General features: G+C 44.2%; 1 protein-coding gene and 1 long non-coding RNA gene across 2 annotated transcripts in view; one reads left to right on the forward strand and one right to left on the reverse strand.

Annotated features, from left to right (window-relative positions):
- Nucleotides 1-21,538, reverse strand: part of LOC120370013 — a 40,055-nt gene that overhangs the window by 14,924 nt on the left and 3,593 nt on the right. The window lies entirely within an intron of this gene.
- Nucleotides 6,236-8,682, forward strand: JUN (Jun proto-oncogene, AP-1 transcription factor subunit). The gene has a single exon (XM_039483988.1). The coding sequence runs from the start codon at nt 7,161-7,163 to the stop codon at nt 8,103-8,105; it is 945 nt and encodes a 314-aa protein (XP_039339922.1). The 5' UTR covers nt 6,236-7,160; the 3' UTR covers nt 8,106-8,682.

A 21,538-nucleotide genomic window follows, 5' to 3' on the forward strand; every position in this document is an offset into this window, starting at 1 on the left:
CATATATTTGGTGATTATTCAGTCATTTATAGAGCTAGATTGGAAGGGGGGGAAATATTAGTGAATAATGTTATGCAATAGCTGATGGGGAAAATCATCAGTTGTTTGTGAATACTATTATTTGATCAACTCTAGAGATGACCATGGCAACCCTCTTCTTCTAATTGTTAAATATAAATACTACCGGTTCCAATTACTTGTACAAAATACTTGAAAAAAACAAACAAACCTGAAGTCCAAATGAGCAAATAAACATTGTTTTCAATGGTTTTTCCTGAACTTCTGCACCTCCCCTCAGTACAGTCTATGTGACTTGCCTTATCATGATTGGTGCCCAGTGTTGCTGTCCTGGCCAAGGGGTAACTCAACAGGTCTTGCAAAGGCTCCCAATTTTGCCATTCACAGCCTTGTCTCTCTCACCCATCATTTCCCTCCATTCCATAATTTGGAGGAAATTCGGTGATTCATTCAAATGATGGGGTGGAGACACAGTCTAAAGGGATTGATAAGAAGCAAGATTAAAAGGGATAAATATGTATAGCGTGGCTAAGTGATGACTAATAGGGGATGGAGGAGAAAGACATGATAACCATTTTCAAGTGTTTGCAGTGTTGTAAATGTGTTGGTCCCAGGATATTAGAGAGACAAGGTGGGTGAAGTAATATCTTTTATTGGACCAATTGTTGGTGAGAGAGACAAGCTTGTGAGCTTACAGGGCTCTTCTTCTGTCTCACCAAGAGAGATTGTCTCTCTCACCAACAGAAGTTGGTCCAATAAAAGATATTACCCCACTCTTGTCTCTCTAATCTACAAGTGTTTGTAATTTTGATAAACTAGTTTTATAGGCCCATTTCAGATGCAAAAACCAGGAATAGCATTCTGTCCTGCTTTATAGGAAACCTGACTTCAGCCATCAGCCCCAGGGGGAAGGGGGAAAAAGTATTCTCAAAGCTCCTATAGTAATGTGGAAAGAGGTGGGTGAAAAATAAGAGACACTTTGAATGTAGGTTTCTTATTTTAGGCATGTTATAAGGAGGTATTTTATTTCCACAAGTATTGTTTCCCTTGCAACTGGAGTTGAGACTACTATTTATGCCTTTTCAAATCGTCAACAAAATAAACCCAAAGCTCAGGAAGTGGCTGGCAATTATTGATGAAATCACACAGAATTTCAACTGAATTCTAAATGTTTAAACCAATGCTTTATATTTAAGTTTTCAAAGTGCCTGACTCCTTCTGTGAGTGTTGTGACAAAAAAAAAATGCTCACTGTAAAAGTGAACAGTAACTGACCCATTGTGTGCCTGAAAAGGCCATTTAATTATTCAGATCATCTGATTGCTTCATGCAGCCCTGTATTGATTGATTAGAAAACTCTATAAATCAAAATCTGTATTATCATTGGTCAAAGCATCTGCCTGTCACATCAATGGGAATATATAGTTAATTTCCAGTTCCTACCCACAAGTAAGTTTACTCAGGCATGTAAATGGATCTCATCTACAAATGGCTCAGTAAGTGTTTTTTCATTTCATTACACTATTTACTTTAAGAGAGCAGGAAGGGGGGAGGAGGCCTAAAGTAATAGCTGATTCATGGATCTATTCACCCAAAATTCCCAGCTCTGTGGCTGCTGGCCATGAAGACTCAAAATCTGCACCAATGGGGCCTAATTCTGATTCAGATTTTCTGAGGGTATGTGTACTCTGCAACACAGAGATTGCCTCCCAACCCAGGTAAACAGACATGTGCAAGCTCTGCTCAAGCTAGTGCCCTAAAAATAAGCGTGGATGTTGCGGCACAGGCAGAGGGTTGGGCTAGCCACTCAAGTATGGACCCACAAGAATGGATGGACTTTTATTTGTGTGGCTAATCTGTGCTACCATTTGTGCCACACCATTCACATTGCTATTTTTAGTATGCTTGAGCAGAGCTGGTATGTATCTGTCTACTATGGCAAGGAGTTGCAGTGCAGACAGACTCTGAGTTCCATGGAACTGAAGGAAGCTCGGTTGGTCAGCTGGGTCCTGCACCAAGATTCCCAATCTTCCACTGAGCAGACAGCCACCACTCATTTCAGATGAATGATATACAGGTAACAAGCAGGAAGAAACAAGCGGAAAAAGAAACTAAGTCAATTTTTCTTTGGTTTCAAAGCTGTCCAAGTATACTCAGCATTTTATGACCAGCTTAACTGTGTGTTGCTCAACTGATCAAATAGCCTCTAAATGAGTATCAGTTAACATAATTAGTGTTTGATGGGTGTCCGCCCTTGCAATAGGCTATGGTAACAACTTGTTCCCAGCAAAACTGGAATGACCTACTTTGACCCTGCCTGGTTCTGAAACTCCATCTTTGCAAACGGAAGGAAGTCAAAGCCTGCCTGGCAGCGAAGTGGGTGAAAAAAACCCCTACACAACAGTATACTAACAACCCACACTAACACTCACAGAAGTCAATGGAAAACTCATATTGATAACAGGGCAGTTGGATCAGACCCCAATGAAGAAGTAACCTGTTTTTCAGTTCGTACAGATAAAGTTGGCTAAATAGAGTCCTGAACAGTACACTAACCATATTCTTGCATTACATCTTAACTTGGCTTTGTAATGTTAGCAGCAAAAATAGAGTTAGGTAGATAAAAATAGTGCTCCTGGACAAATTAAAGATTGTTGCAATTGTATATAACACTACTAAAATTTAGAGTTTATCTACATGAGGAAATTGACTGGAATAGCTATTGTGCAATAGCTCCCCATGTAGACACTCTTATTCCAGAGTAGAAGTGCCTTTAGCCCAAATGCTTTTAAGTATTTAGGTGCCTAACTCCCATTAATTTCAATGGGGAATTAGGCACCTAAAAACCTTTGCGGATCTGGGCCTCTCTCTGGTTTAGTTTAATAATGGATTAAGCTAACCCAGAAAAGGCGTTCTTATTCTGGAATAAGAGTGTCCACAGAGGGAATTATTTCAGAATAGCTACAGCGCTTTAAATTCACTCTCCCTTTTTCCAGAATAATTTCCCACAGTAGACAAAACTTTAAAGAACTTGATAACTGCACATTGACACTACAGAATATAAAGATGGCACAAGAGATGGTAGTAAGTAAAATTAAAATTTCCCATTGTTGAACAGACAAATGAGAAACTGAAATGTATCTTTATGGAATACAATTCAGGGCCGCCCAGAGGGGAGGGGCAAGTGCAGCAATTTGCCCAGGCCCCGCAGGGGCCCCCACGAGAGTTTTTCGGGGGCCCTGGAGTGGGTCCTTCACTCGCTCCGGGGGCCCCGGAAAACTCTCATGCGGCTCGGGCCCCTGGAGCTTCTTCCGCTCTGGGTCTTCGGCGGCAGGGGGTCCTTCCGCTCCGGGACCCTCCGCCGAAGTGCCCTGAAGACCTGCGGCAGGGGGTCCTTCCGTCTCGGGACCCGCCGCCGAAGTGCCGGGTCTTCAGAGGCAATTCGGCGGCCGGGGCCCCCTGCTGCCGAAGACCCCAGGCCCCCTGAATCCTCTGGGCGGCCCTGATACAATTTTATTTGTAACATCTTGAGTGTAGTTTTGATGACGCAGGGAAAGGCTAAAAAGTAAGTTAGATGCATTCATTTTTAACACTGAACAGGCTTATCATGGATTTAGAGACTAATTTATATGCAATGATATTACTGATCCTTTAAACTATTTAACAATTGGAGTTCTAGTTATGTGCTATATAGAATTTAAGTTTTCTGGAACAGAGGCATATTTTGGTTACATGTACTGTGGCAATACGTTGAGAATCTTCACACAGTAGACAATATGTTCAGGAGTGATTTCGAATTTCACACTATAAACTATTACTCCAGATGCTACAAAGACTGCACATGTTATTTGTATACCAGTTACTTTCCAAAAACAGCAGTACTGGCTCTTTTTTGCAAGTTAATATACTGTTCAAATTCAATTGGAGGGTGCTAGAAAAAAGAATTTTCAAACTGAAAAAAGAACCTGGGAGATCATTTAGAAAAATAGCGGGATATGACGTTTACTTCTGCTTCGGATTTGTTTTTTGGTTTTTTTAAATCCCATTTGGAAATGGAAGGAGTTTTTATGTCTAGAACAAAAAAAATATTACTGGAATGCTTCATTTTTTAAAGTACTTGTTCAAATCCATGAATAACTTGCAGTTTTACATATAATAAGAGGTGATACAACATGGTGGTCCAAATTCTCTTGTGGAGTAAATTTGCAAAGTTCCATAAAGCTGTTGCAATTTACACTAACAGATAATTTGGCTACGTAACTTTTATAACTGTTTTACTTGTTAGGAGCCTAAGCAATGCAGATCTGTTATGCACAATATGATATACTAGTCTTCTTCACTTCCTGTCCTAGACTAAAAGAACAGGAGTACCTGTGTCCCCAGCATAGGGCCTAATCACATCAGCCACACTATCACCTGCACATCTACCAATGTGATATATGCCATCATGTGCCAACAATGTCCCACTGCCATGTACATTGGCCAAACTGGACAGTCTCTATGTAAAATAGTAAATGGACATAAATCAGACGTCAAGAATTATAACATTCAAAAACCAGTTGGAGAACACTTCAATCTCCCGATCACTCGATTACAGACCTAAAAGTCACAATATTACAACAAAAAAACTTCAGAAACAGACTCCAACAAGAGACTGCTGAATTGGAATTAATTTGCATAATGGACACCATTAAATTAGGCTTGAATAAAGACTGGGAGTGGATGGGTCATTACACAAAGTAAAATGATTTCCCCATGTTTATTCCCCCGCCCCCACACACACACACTGTTCCTCATACCTTCCTGTCAACTGCTACAAATGGACCATTTTGATTACCACTACAAAAAGTTTTTTTTCTCTCCTGCTGGTAATAGCTCACCTTAACTGATAGAGAGTGGGCACGTACACGCTCCTACTGTATTTTCCAATGCATGCATCCGATGAAGTGGGCTGTAGCCCACGAAAGCTTATGCTCAAATAAATTTATTAGTCTCTAAGGTGCCACAAGTACCCCTCTACTTATTGCGGATACAGACTAACACGGCTGCTACTCTGAAACCTGTCCTAGCCTAGTGGCTGTGTGTTGTTAAGCAGCTGTTCCGTTCCACCTGGGAGGTGATGGCACGCCAGTGATGCCTCTATAATACTTAGCACTTTTATTTAAGCAGCGCTTTATACATATTAACAAATGAACCCTCCTCACAGACTGGTGAGATTGGCAGAGCGGCTATAGCCATGTTTTAATGGCAATGTCAGCACCCGCACAGAGCGGCACAGCTCAGTGTGAACGCGACACTGTCTCTGAGCGCTGGTGCACCAGGGAGGCCAGACAAGGGCGCACCTCGCAGGGGGCAGGGCCCAGCGGCGGGAGGCACTGGCACGTCCCCCACCCCCGGGGCTCACGCCTGCCAGCGAGGCACGTCTCCCGTTTGCACAGGGGGAGGGAATCACGTGGATTCAGCCCGGGCCGGGCGCCGCAGCTCCCAGGCGGGAGCGAGTCAGAGGCGTGAGACCGGAGCGCATCGCCCCGAACCGGGGGGCAGAGAAACCCACGCGCGGGCGGGAGCTGCCTTCCCGCTAAGCCCCCGGCCGGGGGTCGCCGCCCCTCCCCGAGAGCGGCCGGGACAGCGGCGCCTTCCCCGCCGCCCCCAGCCCCTGAGCGCGCAGGGGTCACGCAGCACGTGCGCACGCGCCGCGCTCCCCCCAGCAGCCCGCCCGGCGGCGGCGGCGGCGGCAGCAGCGGGGGGGCGGGGCGGGGAATCACGTGCGGCTCAGGTTCCTCCCCTGCCCTTCCCCGTAGCTGTTTTCTGCCTTCCGTCTGCTGCACGCGCTGACGATCGTGCCACCTTAAGGGCCGTACCACCGCAGAAGGGGGGGGGGCGCTCAGAAAGCGGCCTACAGAGAGCCCGAGCACGCAGCCCCGGATTAACAAACATCCCCTGCCAGCAGATTTAACCGTGAAGGCTCAAGCCGCAGGACTGACTAAAACCCCATTAGCCACCCAGTGTCCAAGGCAGCGTCTCCCTCTAGGGGCCTGCCCCCACCCCCCTTCCGTCCGCCGCTTGGTGCCTGCCTATTAAGGAGGCTCCCCAGATCCTCCAACCCCGCCAGAGCGCTTCAGCGGGTAACCAGATATTCAAAAACAATACGTCAGCCCACAATGCCCCGCGCTGAGCACAAGCATTACCTCATCCCACAGTGCCCCGCGAGGGGCTGAGAAGCTTCTAGGGGTGGGGTGACCATGGAGACCGGCTCGTTTGCAACAGGCCGGGCCAGCGGCCCGCCGCCCCCCTGAGAGGCGGCCGCAGCCAATGGGAAGGCCGCGGGGTGACATCATGGGCTATTTTGGGTGGGTTACCGCTGGCTGATAAGAGTTGGGCTGCACGCCGGGAAAGGGCTCAGAGTGTGCGGCAGGCTCCAGGCGGCGGCAGTGGCGGGCCCGCTCCGGCAGCGCACAGAGCGAGAGGCGGGCACGGCACGGCGCGGAGAGCGGCCCGGCGTCTCGCATTGCAAGGACCAGGCCAGCTCGGACCCCGGGAACGTCGCCGCAGCGGGGAGTCCAGCCGCGGGCAGCGAGCGGAGGGGAGCGAACTTGGGACAACTTCTGCGGGGGGTGCGGCGCTGCAAGCCCCGGGACTGGCAGCCGGCGGGGAAACGCTCCGACAAGTGGCCGGGCTCCGCAGCGGGCAGGACAGTGGCCGGATTTCTGACCCTCCCACCGAGCGATCAGGCGGCGAACCTGCCCGTCGGACACTCACTCCGGAGTGAAACTGTCAAGCGAGAGACTGGATTTCTCCTCCGTCCCCGAGTCTCCCCCGAGAGCGAAATCCCAGAACCCGACGCCAGGACTCCGGCCACCCAGTTCTCGGGCTGACTCTTTCTGGGCTTTGGAAAAGTTCAGTCCTGATGCGCTGAAGAAACAGGGGGAAAGAGACTTAAGCCACTTGTACGGTGGCCAAAAAAGTAAGACTTTAGTTCATCCTTACTGATTTGTTTGAAGAGGCTTTTTCATTGTTGAAAGAGTGACACTAGCAGTAGTTTAAAGTGAAGGTGAACTTTCTTTGAACGGGACTTAGAAACCAAACGCGTTTGGCGCTGCTTAATTGTTATTGCTTTAAAGACAGTTTTGTGGACTGTGTTCTATGACTGCAAAGATGGAACCTACATTCTATGATGATGCCCTAAATGCTACCTTTGTACAGCCAGAAAGTGGTGGTTATGGATATAATAATCCTAAAGTCCTGAAGCAGAATATGACTCTAAATCTGGCTGATCCTTCAAGCAACCTCAAGCCCCACCTGAGGAACAAGAATGCTGATATTCTTACCTCCCCAGATGTTGGTCTCCTCAAGCTGGCATCTCCTGAACTGGAAAGGCTCATCATCCAGTCCAGCAATGGCTTGATCACCACCACTCCCACCCCAACACAGTTTCTCTGTCCCAAAAATGTTACTGATGAGCAAGAAGGGTTTGCTGAAGGCTTTGTGAGGGCACTGGCAGAGCTACACAACCAGAATACGATGCCCAGTGTTACATCCGCTGCCCAGCCTGTTAACAGTGGTATGACACCTGTTTCTTCTATGGCTGGCAACAATGGTTTCAACACCACTTTGCACAGCGAGCCTCCAGTGTATGCCAATCTCAGCAACTTTAACCCAAGTGCACTCAGCACAGCACCTAACTACACTGCAAATAACATGGGCTATCCACCTCAGCATCATATTAATCCTCCAATGCCAGTGCAGCATCCCAGGCTGCAAGCTTTGAAAGAGGAGCCCCAGACTGTACCTGAAATGCCAGGAGAGACTCCTCCACTGTCCCCTATTGATATGGAGTCACAGGAGAGGATCAAGGCTGAGAGGAAGCGCATGAGAAACAGAATTGCAGCCTCCAAATGCCGGAAAAGGAAGTTGGAAAGGATTGCCAGATTGGAAGAAAAAGTGAAAACTTTGAAAGCCCAGAACTCAGAACTGGCATCCACTGCCAACATGCTCAGAGAACAGGTTGCACAGCTTAAGCAGAAGGTCATGAACCATGTCAACAGTGGATGCCAGCTAATGCTAACACAACAGTTGCAAACATTTTGAAGAGACTGACTTGAAAAAAAGAACTATGATGTTGCGGTAGAGCAACAGAAAAAACAAACCCATAACAAGTGGCAGATGCATAAAGCTAATGGTAAAGGCTGAGAGGCATTGAGTCCTGCTTGCACCCCACAAAGCACATGTGTGGAAAGACTGGCGAGCCTTCAATTGAGCTAGTGCAAAGCAGCACCACTCTAAGAAGTGCTGTTCCTGCTCAGATGATACATCAGATCTTTGTTTAATATTGACCAAGACCTGCATGGACCTAACATTCGATGATCATTCAGTATTAAAGGTTAAAATGCAATAGAGACTGTAGGTTGCTTTCTGTAATACTCTTAAAGAAAACACAACTGGGAGGGAGGTTTGTGGGAGGCTGATAAAAACTGAACTATACTGCCTGCCTTCAAGTAAATCGTGTATGTACATTTTTTTTATTTTATGAAAGCTGATTAATGTCAATAAACTACTTCATGACTTTGTAAATTATTTTTATGTTTGTGTTCTGTCCAGTAATGTTTGTAAATAAGGGTTTTTTGAGCACTCTGAATTTACCATTTGTAATAAAGTATAATTTTTTTATGTTTTTGTTTTTTAAAAAAGTCCAGAAACTTTCTATTATATATAAAAGTATTAAAAATGCATTTCCTCCCCCACTTTTGCCAGTACCTAAATCAGGACTCTTATCATATTCACTGAACTCTAAATGGTAGAGAGTGTTAAACTTACATTGTAACAAGAAGACAAGTCTTGGAGAATGTGTCAGAAGTGGAAAGATTAAACCACACCCTGTAACATAAACAGAAGTAGTTTATGCATTTTAAGTGTTCTGGATTTAAGTCCGATTGGATTGCCTACCATAATCCAATAGCACAATGTAGACAGTAGCTTTAAAAATTAAGCAGTTTGGAAGAGTTTACCATTGTATCAAATTGCCCTGTGCTAGAATAGTCTGAACTGTAACTGTCTAATATTAAATACTTATTAAAATAATATTCCCAACAATATCTTTAAGGTAGATGACTTCACAAAAAGTATATCCTTCATTGCTGTCTAATTATTCCTAGATAAGAGGTGGTCTTTGTTTATGAATATTTGTTGTCACAATAAAATCATTCTATAACCCCTTTTCATATCTTGAATTCCTTTTCCCTTTTAGACACTTTTGCTGACTAAAATGTATTGACCAATATGAAAATTAGAGAAATTTAACATAATGGGGGAACAGAGGTAGCTATAAATTGAAAATTAGGATGTAAATAAAAAGACAGTTGGGAAGGACAAAAAAAGGAAATTGACAATTTAGCTGTCATTTTCAATTTACATTTAAAAAATGAAAGTATGAGAATACTTTTGATAATAGAATGAGAACATAAGCAATAGCTGAGAAAAGTAACTCATCTGAAATAAACCCCTCTTTGTGGTAAATAATATAATTTACGATTTCAGGATTTTCAGCTTACTCGCTCTATCCAATTAAATGGTCTGGTTTATATAAATGTATTTAGAGTGATTTTAAAACTATCTCTAAGAGATAACAGATACTATGAAAAGCTAGGCAGAAAGTTTAATTCACTAATTATAGACATTATAGTTCTGATAAATAATTAATATTTTTATAGTGGTCTGCCTGAAAGTTTTGTCTTTAATTCGTTAAAATACAAATAAGTGAGTACAACATGAAATAAGGTGACAGTCTTGCTTAACATCTCAGAATAAAACTACATAATACAGACTGGTATTAAGTGGTAGTGTGAAACTTTGACACGCACACAAACTTTTTGCTACTATTTGAGCTCAGGATATGTTTCCCTGTATAGCATACATATAGATTTCCTTTGAAAGGGGATCCTTTGCCCATGTTATAGATCCTTGGGTATCAAATCATATGCATGATGGATTGTTTCAAGTTATACTATAGTAAATGTTTCCCTCATTATTCATGTGTTGGTAGCTGGAGTTATTAGCTTGAGTTTCTATTTGCTACTATCAGATACATAAAATTGTAACAAACACTTACTAAACAAAGGGTTACTGGGAGGATGCTGTAGTTTGCCAAGAGTACATTTTGCTGATGTCAGCATCCCGGAAGGTAAGTTGATTTTGACCATATGTAGGAATAGAAAGAAGGATAATACACAGCATTGCTGGGTGTGACTTTGCAGGGACTTAACAAGTGCCAACTAGCAAAATAAGGGTAAGAAGATTAATTACCTGCAAAGGTACAGGTTTAACACTTGACAGTGTTGTGCTATGGAAGAGATCCTACTAATGAGGCTTTTACTTACCCATGTAAGGTTCCCCCCAACCACCCTGAACAAATATTTCCAAAAATTCCATTTTAATTAGACACAGCTGCATGACATACTGCCCCACCCATTCATCATAATACACACACTTAATGTTTCAGTTATGGTGTGTTCTATCTCATAAATGACATTTGATAACGTAGGAAAAGCTTGATTAGTAGTAGTAAAACCAGGAATATGTCCAGAGTTGGATAATTGTTCACTAGCTTCTATGAAATGAGTTGCTTGTCTCAGTCCAGTTTGCGAGACACAGGTGGGCACATCACAAAATCCATTATCACAATTGGCACAAGAGGCCAAGGTCCTCACAGGTATTTAGACTCCTAGTTTCCATTGATTTCCACAAATCCTTTAAGGATCTGGGCCTAACTGCAATCCTAGTAGGCAGTCTCACAGGGCACCAAAGGAAGAATTGGGGATGGACAGTGTATTAAAGTTTCCCGCTGGTGTCTTGAGGTCAGTGTTGAGACACCAGGCCACTACAGGTAGGGCAAGCTTACAGGGTATGCAGAGGGAGTGTCTGTTTTGAGAAGAGTCTCTGGTATTGCCAGTCTGTCACTACATTGATTCACTTCTGCTGACTTTTAATCTAATCATGCTTTTAGGTCTCTCAGTGATCCCTAGACACAAGTATAAGGGAAGACTTGAAGGAAAAATGCAGCAATTCAATATTTGCTTAAATGTTGAGATTACATATTGTCTAATGCATACTATTTCTTGCTCATATAAGAGATAGTCAGTTCTCTGAGGTTTAGAGAGAAACTTTTTGTTGCCCCAGCTGTACTCGCAAGGGAATATTTTTCAAACAACAGCATTGTGGACATGTATTTTGCTTGGCAGTGAGCAGTGTCAGCAGATTCAGGAAGTGAAGTCAGAAAAAAGGCAGGGTTTCAAAGAGAGCAGGCTACATAGAAGTGCCCAGGCAGTGAGCATTCTAATCAGAACAATGTGTTTGTGTTACAGAAATATTGATTAGCATTTGAGTCTATAGTTTAAAACACACACTGTATGAGTAGAAAAGTGAGCCACAACAGGTCTTTGATCATGATTAGTCACTGAATAATTTTCAGCCCAAAGAATAACTGCTTGCCACTATAAAAAGGAAAACCAGTCAATATCTATTTTATTCTGCTTTGTAAAGGAAATTCTGCCTGTCATTTTTATTCTCTGACAGCAGTAATAGTAACTACAGATTCCTCCATCAAGCCACCATACCTCACTAGGTAGCATACACCTACCCACTACGGAGGTACAATGGCCTCAAGTCACCTCCATTTGCTAGGGAAAGCAATCATGAAAATAAGAACAAGCCATCTCCAATTCTGTGATCTATTATGCCCTATGGGCAAGGGTAGGACCTATCCTACCCTGTGGGCAAAGGGGAAGAATCTTTTATAATTACCTTTGAGAAAAAACAATAGGGTTTTCTATGATGCTCATCACTGTAGTCTCTGAGCACTTTACATGCATTAATGAATTTATCCTCCCAACAGCCCTGCAAGGTAGGGAATCGTTATCTCTCTTACTGATGGGCAGAGAGGGATTAGTGATCTTGTCCTAGCTTACACAGGAAGTTTGTGGCAAAGCTTGGAGGAGAACCCAAATCCGTAAGTTCTAGTTCAGTGCCTCAGCTACAATTTTTCCCCCAAAAAAGCTAGATAATATGATAGATTTCCCCACACCTGAAAAAAAACTAGAAGAGTTGCAGCAGTGTGTCCAAAGTTGTTAAATCACAAATAAAATGGTTACAAACATAAGGAGTAAACAAAAATCCAGTGTAACAAGGAGATTTTTTTTAAACATACACACCAACATATTACAATGTAGAATCTACCTCAAAGTCTATCACAGAAACATTGCAGGGAGGGGAGAAGGACACTAATCACCCTGCATAGGAAAAGCCTTTCAAAATTTAGGCAATTGTCTAAGGGACCAGGGCATAGGCAGTCTGGTTTAGCAGTCACAGCTGGGTTGGGGTCCAAAAGTCAAGGACAGCCACAAGGCCATAATCAGCAAGCAGGGATCAGCGCAATCACTAGAGCCACGATTGATAGGCAAGAGTCAGGCTGGGGTCAGAGACTGGACATCAGCAGACAAAACAAGGCCAATGCTAGAATCACCGCAGGCCGGATATCTGTGTGATTGCCCAAACTTCCTGGTCCACCGTGACGAGGTGTACCAACCCTGCACTGATGAGATGAGGGTTAAGGAGCTGCAATGGACACAGGAACCCATGCCCCCTCACCTCTGCTGGGCATACTGAAGGGAGCATTCAAAAAAGAGCAGCTCAGCTGAATCTCAGTGGATGGAGCAGGAGAGCAGCTTGGTGCAGGAGAATCCTGCAGAGAAGCTGCCAGGGCTCCAAGCAGCCAGGACCTGGTCTTACAGCCAAGCTGCTGCAGACCCTTCAACTGCAGGGAGCCAGAGGGATGAGTGGCTCCCAGAAGTGGATGGTGCTCCAGAGATGGATCTGCGAGGATGTCAAGCAGGATCCCAAGGCAGACCCATGGTGCTGATGGAGGAACAGAAGCTGAGGGATAGGAAGTGACCCAGGGAACTGGAGTAAGGGTGCTAGTCCCTAAGTCACGTGCATGGACTATTGCTTTGAAAGGTCCTGGGTTGGAACCCCAGTAGAGCAGGGTTGGCCTGGGTTTCTGTTCCCCTGCCCCCCTCAGCCTGTAACTGCTAGGAAAGGGAACGCTGGACTCTTGCCACTAGTAATGCTGGCCTTGGAGACACAACACTTCCTGACGTCCACCCTCCAGGGTTAAATATTGACGAGGGTCCAATTACAAGGCTGATGGGAGCTGGCACTCTGGATCTTTTGGGTGGTACTTCCTACGGTGCCAAATCTCCCAGTGATCCTTGGATTTAGCTCAGCATGACTTCCTAGCGGCAATGTGGAACCATCAGCTGTCCCAGGTACTACAAGCCCATATTCTAGTCCCACAGATCCCTACAATATGGGGTAGCAAGAGAGATTTGACCACAGATTCTATCTCCTGTACTCAGATGGACATTTAATGGTTGAGTCAAACACATGATGATGGCAGCAGGTTCTCAGAGCAGCCCTTTGCAACACATGACCTTGTGCTCAACAACTCACCGAAGACTTGGTGATATCCCAGCCCTACTCATGCCTCTTGCCATGTCCTGTTGCTGAAATGAACATTATACAATACTCCTATGTACAAAACTTGTGCTTATGACAAAGAAAATTAGTAGCGCATAATCATGTAATTATGGTTAAATGCCTACAAAGACATGAGCAGTTTTAAAGTGGTTTTGCAAAGCAGATCCTCTCTTGTGATTTTGCATATCATTGTTTCTTCACTGAAATACACTATAGTCTCCGTTGAGAAGGTCACATTAGATGTTCATATTTTTTCTTGCCTTAGCTGTGACACACCAACAGTGGCTAGTTAGGAAAGAAAGGAAAAACCTAATTCGGAAAGGGGGATGTTACAACCTTCTCTGGGGTCTTGAAGCAAAGCCTAGTAGGTTGGGATCTGGCAAGTTCCTGCATTTATGTAGTCCATACATATATGAAGAACCTGGAATTAATTTAATGGAGAAAATTGAAGTGGAAGGAGAAAAATTCTTAAACTTCCTGTAAACATTGTATTTTGAGCCTTGTATTCATCAGACAATACTTAGCATAGCTAAGTGACACAACACAGTAACTGCTCCTACCAGAAATTTCTCCAAACTGGGAACACCTGCCATGCTACTCCCTTTAATCTGGTATCCTGTTAGACCTGGGTTTTGAAATGCTGACAGCAGGGAAGATGAGAGTATCTAGTGAGATTAGACAATTCCAGCAGATGGCGCTAAAAAGCAACTACTGTCATTGAAGGATGCAAGTTTTTAAAGAAAATAAATGCCTTTGAAAACAGATTTTGCTCAGGTCACGTGTTGGTCAGGAAAGAACAGGGTCAATTTACAGGAGGGACCACATATCAGGAGCCTGGGAGCATTCTTTCCAGGAAATGCATGTGGCTGGTACAAATATACATATTTTTTTAAGAAAGCAAAAGCTGCCCTGAGATTCTGAAACCAACCACAGCAGCGGACAGGAAGTTCCTGCAGAGATTTCAAAGGGCATCACATTTCCATGCCTTCAAAAGAGCTGGGTAAATAATTCAAATAACAAACACAAATTTAGGCCATATTAAATGATTAATAATATTCTGAACAGTAGCAGGAGTCCTATATGGAACAAGTTCAACAAGCTATTCACCAAGCCCTGTTTGAAACATGGGAAAACTGGGGAGGATTTTATGTACCTGAAAGGTTCCTGAGTGGATTTTGTTTCAATTGTGTCTTAACTTGACACTTAAAACTACTCTGTTTAAAAGGAGTGATCTGGCTGCGCTTCTGAAGCAAATTCACAAGTGGAGCCTGTCAGTTTTGACAGGAACTAAGTATTTTGTCCTGACCCTTCGTAATTCTGATTCCTGATATTTCTAGATTCCAACTATCATACGTCTTCCTGAGCCTCCTACTTTCTTCACCTTCTGTAACAAAGACAGCAATATACCTATTGAGCATTTTAGCCTTCTTCCTGTCCTCCTCTGTTATTTGCATTATCTCCTCTTTACCAGAAGCCCTGCACCACCCTTTGACATTTCTTTTGTCCCTGATGTATTTGTAAAACTCTCAGCTAGTCTTCATTCTGCCCATTTAAGTCCCTAATTTTACATATGTAAGACCCATTCCTCTAATCAGATCTGTGTGGTTGGATCTTTATGCCCACAGAGTCTCACTGGAAGAGCTCTTCACACAGGCACCAGGGTTCACCTAGACACACCCATTTGCAGGATTGGGACCATCATTCCCAATTATCCTCATATACTCATGCCTTAAACTAGAGGTGGGAAATAGATGTAAAATTTGGACTGAGATTTCAAGCTTCCTCCCCCAGGACAGGCTCCGTGGCATAGATGCACAAACAACAACAACGAAATTAAGTGGGGAAAGAGGGAGTTAAAAAATTCAAATCTGAATTTGTTGTGAATTTGTTCTTCCCCACCCCATGACAAGTATTTTTATTTCTGTAGTTCTCTGCAGTGTTGAAAGTCCAGTTGCAACAATATCCTGCTAAGCTGTGAGAACCAGAAGGTGGAAGTAACTGGTCTGCTTTCATTGGACAAACTAAAACTCAAAAAAGTAAACAAGTCACATAAATACTGCGAAGTAAGTAGAGCTGCTCAAAATGGTTTGGCTGAAAAATTTTCCCAGAAAAATATGTTTTTTTTTTTTTAAATGTTTGACTATATTTTCTGATGTTTTTAACAGGAAAATTCAAAATGAAACATTGTTTTGATTGAAAATGGCAAAGCTTTCATGTCAAAAGGTTATGAATTGAATATTTTCAAAATTTTGTTCAGCAAAAATCTTCAATATTTTGACTTTTTGTCCTATTTTGGGATGAGACCAAATGTTGAAATACCAGAATTTCATATGGGACAGAAATTCCATTTTTCAGAACAGCTCAAAAAAAAAATGAATAGAACAGAATGCTTAAAGACTGGTTACTTATCTTATAGTAACCGACGTTCAGTGAGATGTTGTAATTCATGTGGCTCCTACCACCTGTCCTCCAATCCTGCTTTTTCTGAGTCTCCCTTATCTAGAATTCTGAATGTCCAAGGGAATTGAGGGACAGTTGGGGTCACTCTGCACTTTATGGCCTCAGGAAGAGGGACATGAGAACACAATGGACACTGCCATTCAAAAGACTTCAATCTCATGTGCATGCAGCACACGCATACCTGAAGTGGGATCCACAAGACACATACTCAAAGAAGAAACGGGGAGATTCAAAAAAGTTCCAACTATCTCAGAAGCTACTGAGATTTTTTTTTAAAATATGTCCCACTATTGTCAACATCGGTGCCTAATGTTATTCATCCAACTCAAAGTGGCCTGATTTTAAGAGATGCTGAGCACTCACAAATCTCAACAGCTCAAGACCTGTGAAAATCATGCCACTTCAATTTAGGTGTCTAACTGTGGCTTTAAGAACCTAACTTTAGACACCCAATTTGAAAATACTGCCATGATATTTAGTTTGAGAAAGTACAAGCTACTAATAGCTCCTATGTAAATGAAGGCTTAATACTTTCACAGGATTGACCTAGTGACTAGCTAACTGGACAAAAGAAATGCTTCCTGCAAAAGTCTGCCATGTTGTACATTTTACTTATGGGCCAATTTATTCATGCAACATTTTACTCTGATAAATCATGAACAGAAAGCATGGCTTCCACTGGTGTATAAAAATATGAAGTAAAAACCACAAACTGCCTGCACTCAGTCCATGTTAAAGAGGCTGTTTTATTTGGGTGACAACTTTAGGCACCTAACTTTGAAAGTATTTCTTGCAAGAGCAGGGGTGTCAGAACAATTTTTATAGTGGGGTGCTGATGATGGATGTGAAGCTTTGTAGAATTGTGAGACATTTTATATTATTATTAATACCACAATTATAAAATTACAATGAATTTTGTGCCAGATATGCCATGGAAGGTGTCAGTAAACATGTTATGATTTGACAAGTATGAAAATCTTGTTTATATGTTTGCATCACCTTTGTATTATGAGTAAGGTGACCAAACAGCAAGTATGAAAACTCGAGACAGGGGGTGGGGGTAATAGGATCCTATATAAGAAAAAGACCCCAAAATCAGGACTGTCCCTATAAGATCAGGACATCTGGTCACCCTAATTGTGAGTTATAGATATGTAGGGTGATACCCCACAGACAGATTGGCATCAGCATTACCTAACCTGTTCGATGGTCCATCAAGGGTCATCAGTGGTACAATGAAGCCATGGAAAGGAGCCAGGGGATACACCTTTTGAGTCAGCAAGACATGTAGGGGCATGCTGCCTATGGACAAAACTGACGTTTTTCTATGCCAGGTGCTGTGAAGCTTGTGTCTGGGACAAAGGAAGTACAAGCCACATGACAAAAGAATATAAAAGGGGCTGCATCTTCTCCATTGTGTCTTCATTCCTGCTTCTTACCTCTGGAGCAACTTTTCTACAAACTGAAGCTCTGAACAAAGGACTGAATGACCTCTCCTAGCTGTGGACGTGTTCCAGAAGGACTTTCAAGCCAGCAAACTCACCAATACTACTAAGAACCTGATATCTGGACTTTAAAGTCTCTGTATGTATCTGACTGCTTTACCATTTAACAACTCTCTTCTTGTTCTTTTTTCTTTATAATGCACCTTTAGTTTTAGACACTAAAGCATTGGCTGGCAGCATAGTATTTTGGGTAAGATCCAAACCCATACAGACTTGGTAACATGGCTGACCTTTTGGGGTCAGAAGAACATTTTGTATAGTGAGCAGAGTTATTAAATAACTTCTTACTGGACCTGCTGACTGGGTGCCAGAGAACTGGAATGCAGTAAAGGGGGCTGTGTGATTTCTTTTTTCAGCTTCTTAATAACCACTGTGGGGGATCAGAAGCACAGTTTGTGATTGATTGGTGAGTTTAAACTTCAGTGTTAGCCACCAGTTTGGGGAGTATCTGCTCTCCCTTTTGCAGCCTGCCCTGACTGTAGCATTTTCAGTGAGGACTGCCCCAGGCACCCACCAGGTCAATGGAAACCATGTATTTGGTGTTTGTTATTACTACTTCAAGACATGGGTTGCAGCAGCACCCCCAGTTCCAGCACCAGTGTGCAAGAGAGGGTTTTATTATTCAAAATCTGCCACATGGAAATCCCTGTGCATACTCCTGATTTCTGTCTGTTTTGAATTTACTTCCAGAATATACCAGCAAACAGAACATTTATCTTCAAGAACTTTCCTTGGTGTTTTCTGTTAAGCGTGCTTTCATTCCTACGTGCAGAACTGCAGAGATGTGTTTCATCCAGCTATTCCACTCCCTGGTTCTGAAGCACTTCCTTTGTGTGTGCCTATCTGATAAAATGTGTGCAAAAGATCAGAAGGCCGCTGAACGTCACATGCATCTATGTCTGGGATGTGTGTTTAAAAAAGGTGCAATAGAAACAGCCTCTTTGGCACATGAAGCACAAAATGCAATTTATAAATGATTTCTTAAATGTCCATACCAAACTACAAAAGAGGGGACTAATTTGTCTAGATTTTGTAAATCAAGAGTCTGTTAGAATGTTGAACTCACAGGAACTCAAATATCACCATGTTAACCCTAAAAATACCATAGTGAATTGAGGTCTGATCCAAAGCTTATTGATTTCAGTGGGCTTTGAATCAGGCTCTAGATGGCTTAGGGCCCAAATCTGCAAACAGGATCAGGCCCTTAATGCTTACAAATGGTAGATGATAAATACTCCAGCTAACTTCAGTAGAATTTCTCAACCAAAGGATGTTGATTCAGAGCTCTCTCTCTAACGAAACTGAAACAGGCGCTGACATCCTTTAAGGGAGGAAAGCCTAGGAACAGCAAACACTCCGTGTGTTTTATTTCCCAGCACCAACACTGAACTGATAATCAGGAACCAGCTAGCAACCAGCCTAGCTCAACCAGATATTTTTGTCAGTATATTGTGCTGTGATTCTCATTAAATAGGTGAATGAACAGGTAGTGCCCAATAGAGTAATTGTATTAGAAATCCAGTTTAAAAGCTCTTTTCACAGCGCTACTTGCTTGGATTCATTTTGATCCTCTTTAGTCATCAACCTCCTCCTTGCTAAGTTCTTGAAACAAATTAGTGTAATTTCTTTTTGAGATACCAAAGTCACAGTGTCATAAGGGACTGTTTTAATGTTTGTTACTTTTTATTTCTGCTATGGCTATTAGCTATTATTTTGGTTGGATGAAGTGTTCACATAAGTAGCAATTATTTACTATTAACAGGACTGGTTATTTTTCAGATCAAATTGAGGTGTATTATAAGGGGACTTTATAGCTTAAGGAAGGTAAGCTCATTTGAAGCTACCCTTTCTGTGTTATACACAGTTGCACAGATCCCATCACACACTAGCAACACCAACACTTAAGCTGGAGAAAGGCATTACCTGATTTCTATCTACTGTGGTATTCCTGTCTCCCGAGACTGATTGTGTGTTTTGGCAGCTTCATCATATACTACATCTCAAGGGCTAAATTGTCAGTTCTTAGGTCACAGTCTAGCCTGGGGAGTAGGGGGAGTAAAATACCAGAGGAGGAGCTGCAGAAGTTAATGCCTTCAGGAACAGGGGGAGCAGAGCCACCGTACCACCATTTCAGAGTGTGCAGTACGCCCTCCCACCAAGTGGGGCGAGCCCTGTGGTCTGTGTGGAGAGCATTGTACTGACAATCTCATCCTCTCTCCATCTTTCAGGGAGGGGACTAGCACGTAGGCTGGCACTTGTCACACAAGGGCATGACGAGAAAGAGGGCTCCTTGCATAGGGTTGCCAACTTTCTAATTGCACAAAACTGAACACCTGTGCCCCGCTCCTTCCTTGAGGCCTTGCCCTGCCCTGCCTTTTCTCAGCGGCCCCACCCCCACTCACTCTATCCCCCCTCCCACCATCACTTGCTCTCCCTCACCCTCACTCACTTGCATTGGGCTGGGACAGAGGGTTGGGATGCAGAAGTAGGTGAGAGCTCCATCTGGAGGTGCAGGCTCTGGGGTGGGACCAGAAATGAGGGGTTCAGAGTTCAGGAGGGGGCTCCAGGCTGAGGCAGGGAGTTGGGGTGCAGGAAAGGGTGTGGGGTGCAGGCTCCAGGAGGGAGCTCAGGGCTGGGGCAGGGGTGAGGGCTCCAGGAGGGAGTTAGGGTGTGGGAGAGGATGCAGGGCTGGGGCAGGGGGTTAGGGTGTGGGAGAGGGTGCAGGGCTGGGGCAGAGGGTTAGGGTGTGGGAGAGGGTGCAGGGCTGGGGCAGGGGGTTAGGGTGTGGGAGAGGGTGCAGGGCTGGGGCAGGGGGTTTGGGTGTGGGAGAGGGTGCAGGGCTGGGGCAGGGGGTTTGGGTGTGGGAGGAGGATCGGGGCATGGGCTCCAGCCAGGCGGCACTTATCTTAGGCAGCTCCTGGTCAGCAGCGCAGCAGGGCTAAGGCAGGCTTCCTGCCTGCCCTGGCTCTGCGCAGCTCCTGGAAGCGGCCGGCATGTCCTTGTGGCCCTAGGCGGAGGGTCCGGGGCTCTGCGCGATGCCCACAAGCGCGGCCCCCGCAGCTCCCGGACAATCGGAGCTGCAGAGACAGTGCTGGGGGCAGAGGCACGCCAGGAGCTTCCCTGATTGCCCCTCCACCGAGGGGCCACAGGGACATGACGGCCACTGGCAGGAGCTGTGCAGAGCCAGGGCAGGCAGGGAGCCTGCCTTAGACCCACGGCACCACTGACCGGACTTTTCATGGCCTGGTCAGCAGTGCTGACCAGAGCTGCTAGGATCCCTTTTCGATTGTGCATTCCGGTCAAAAAACAGATGCCTGGCAACCCTATCCTTGCATCCGCTCCTTGCCTTGCACACCTGTGCAGAACCAAGCACAACTGAGCCCAAAGTTTTAATGTCCTAAAACATATTTCAATTCCTAAAAGTAGAATTGTAGGGTCCAACTGGCACTTCTCTTGCCTCTGGCCAGAAAGTAATGGGTACATGTTTCAGCTCTGTGCTGGACTTCAGATCCTATAAATTGCTGATAGAGCAGGGCAAGCTTGAGGGAACAGCCCATGGACAGCATTCAGATGAGAGACTGAATTCCCTTCTGCTCATCACTGATTCCTGTCCAGGTGGTGCTTCAAAATTCTATAGCACTGTTCAGGGAATAATATTCTGGACAAAATCCTCTCTCTTGTTAAGGCAAAGCTATGTCTGGCCTCCCTTCAATCTACAGGCTAACCTAAATTATTCTATCAGCTACACTCAGGACCGCTGCCAGCTTTTTTGCCGCCCTAGGCGGCGGAAGGTCCCGCCCCTGAAATGCCACCCCCGACAGAAGTGGCAGAAGGTCCCGCCCCCGAAATGACAATGACGACCGGGGCGGCCGAAGATCCGGCCGCCATGGTCGCCACCCTCCAAATGTTAGCGCCCTTGGTGACCACTTAGGTTGCCTAATGGGTTGCGCTGGCCCTGGCTACACTTCATGAAGTGTTTAATAGTTCAAAATAAGCTTCAAACTAAACAAAAAAATTCAACATTTCCAC

This window comes from Mauremys reevesii, linkage group 8 (genome assembly GCF_016161935.1).
Source record: "Mauremys reevesii isolate NIE-2019 linkage group 8, ASM1616193v1, whole genome shotgun sequence".
Lineage (NCBI taxonomy): Eukaryota > Metazoa > Chordata > Testudines > Geoemydidae > Mauremys > Mauremys reevesii.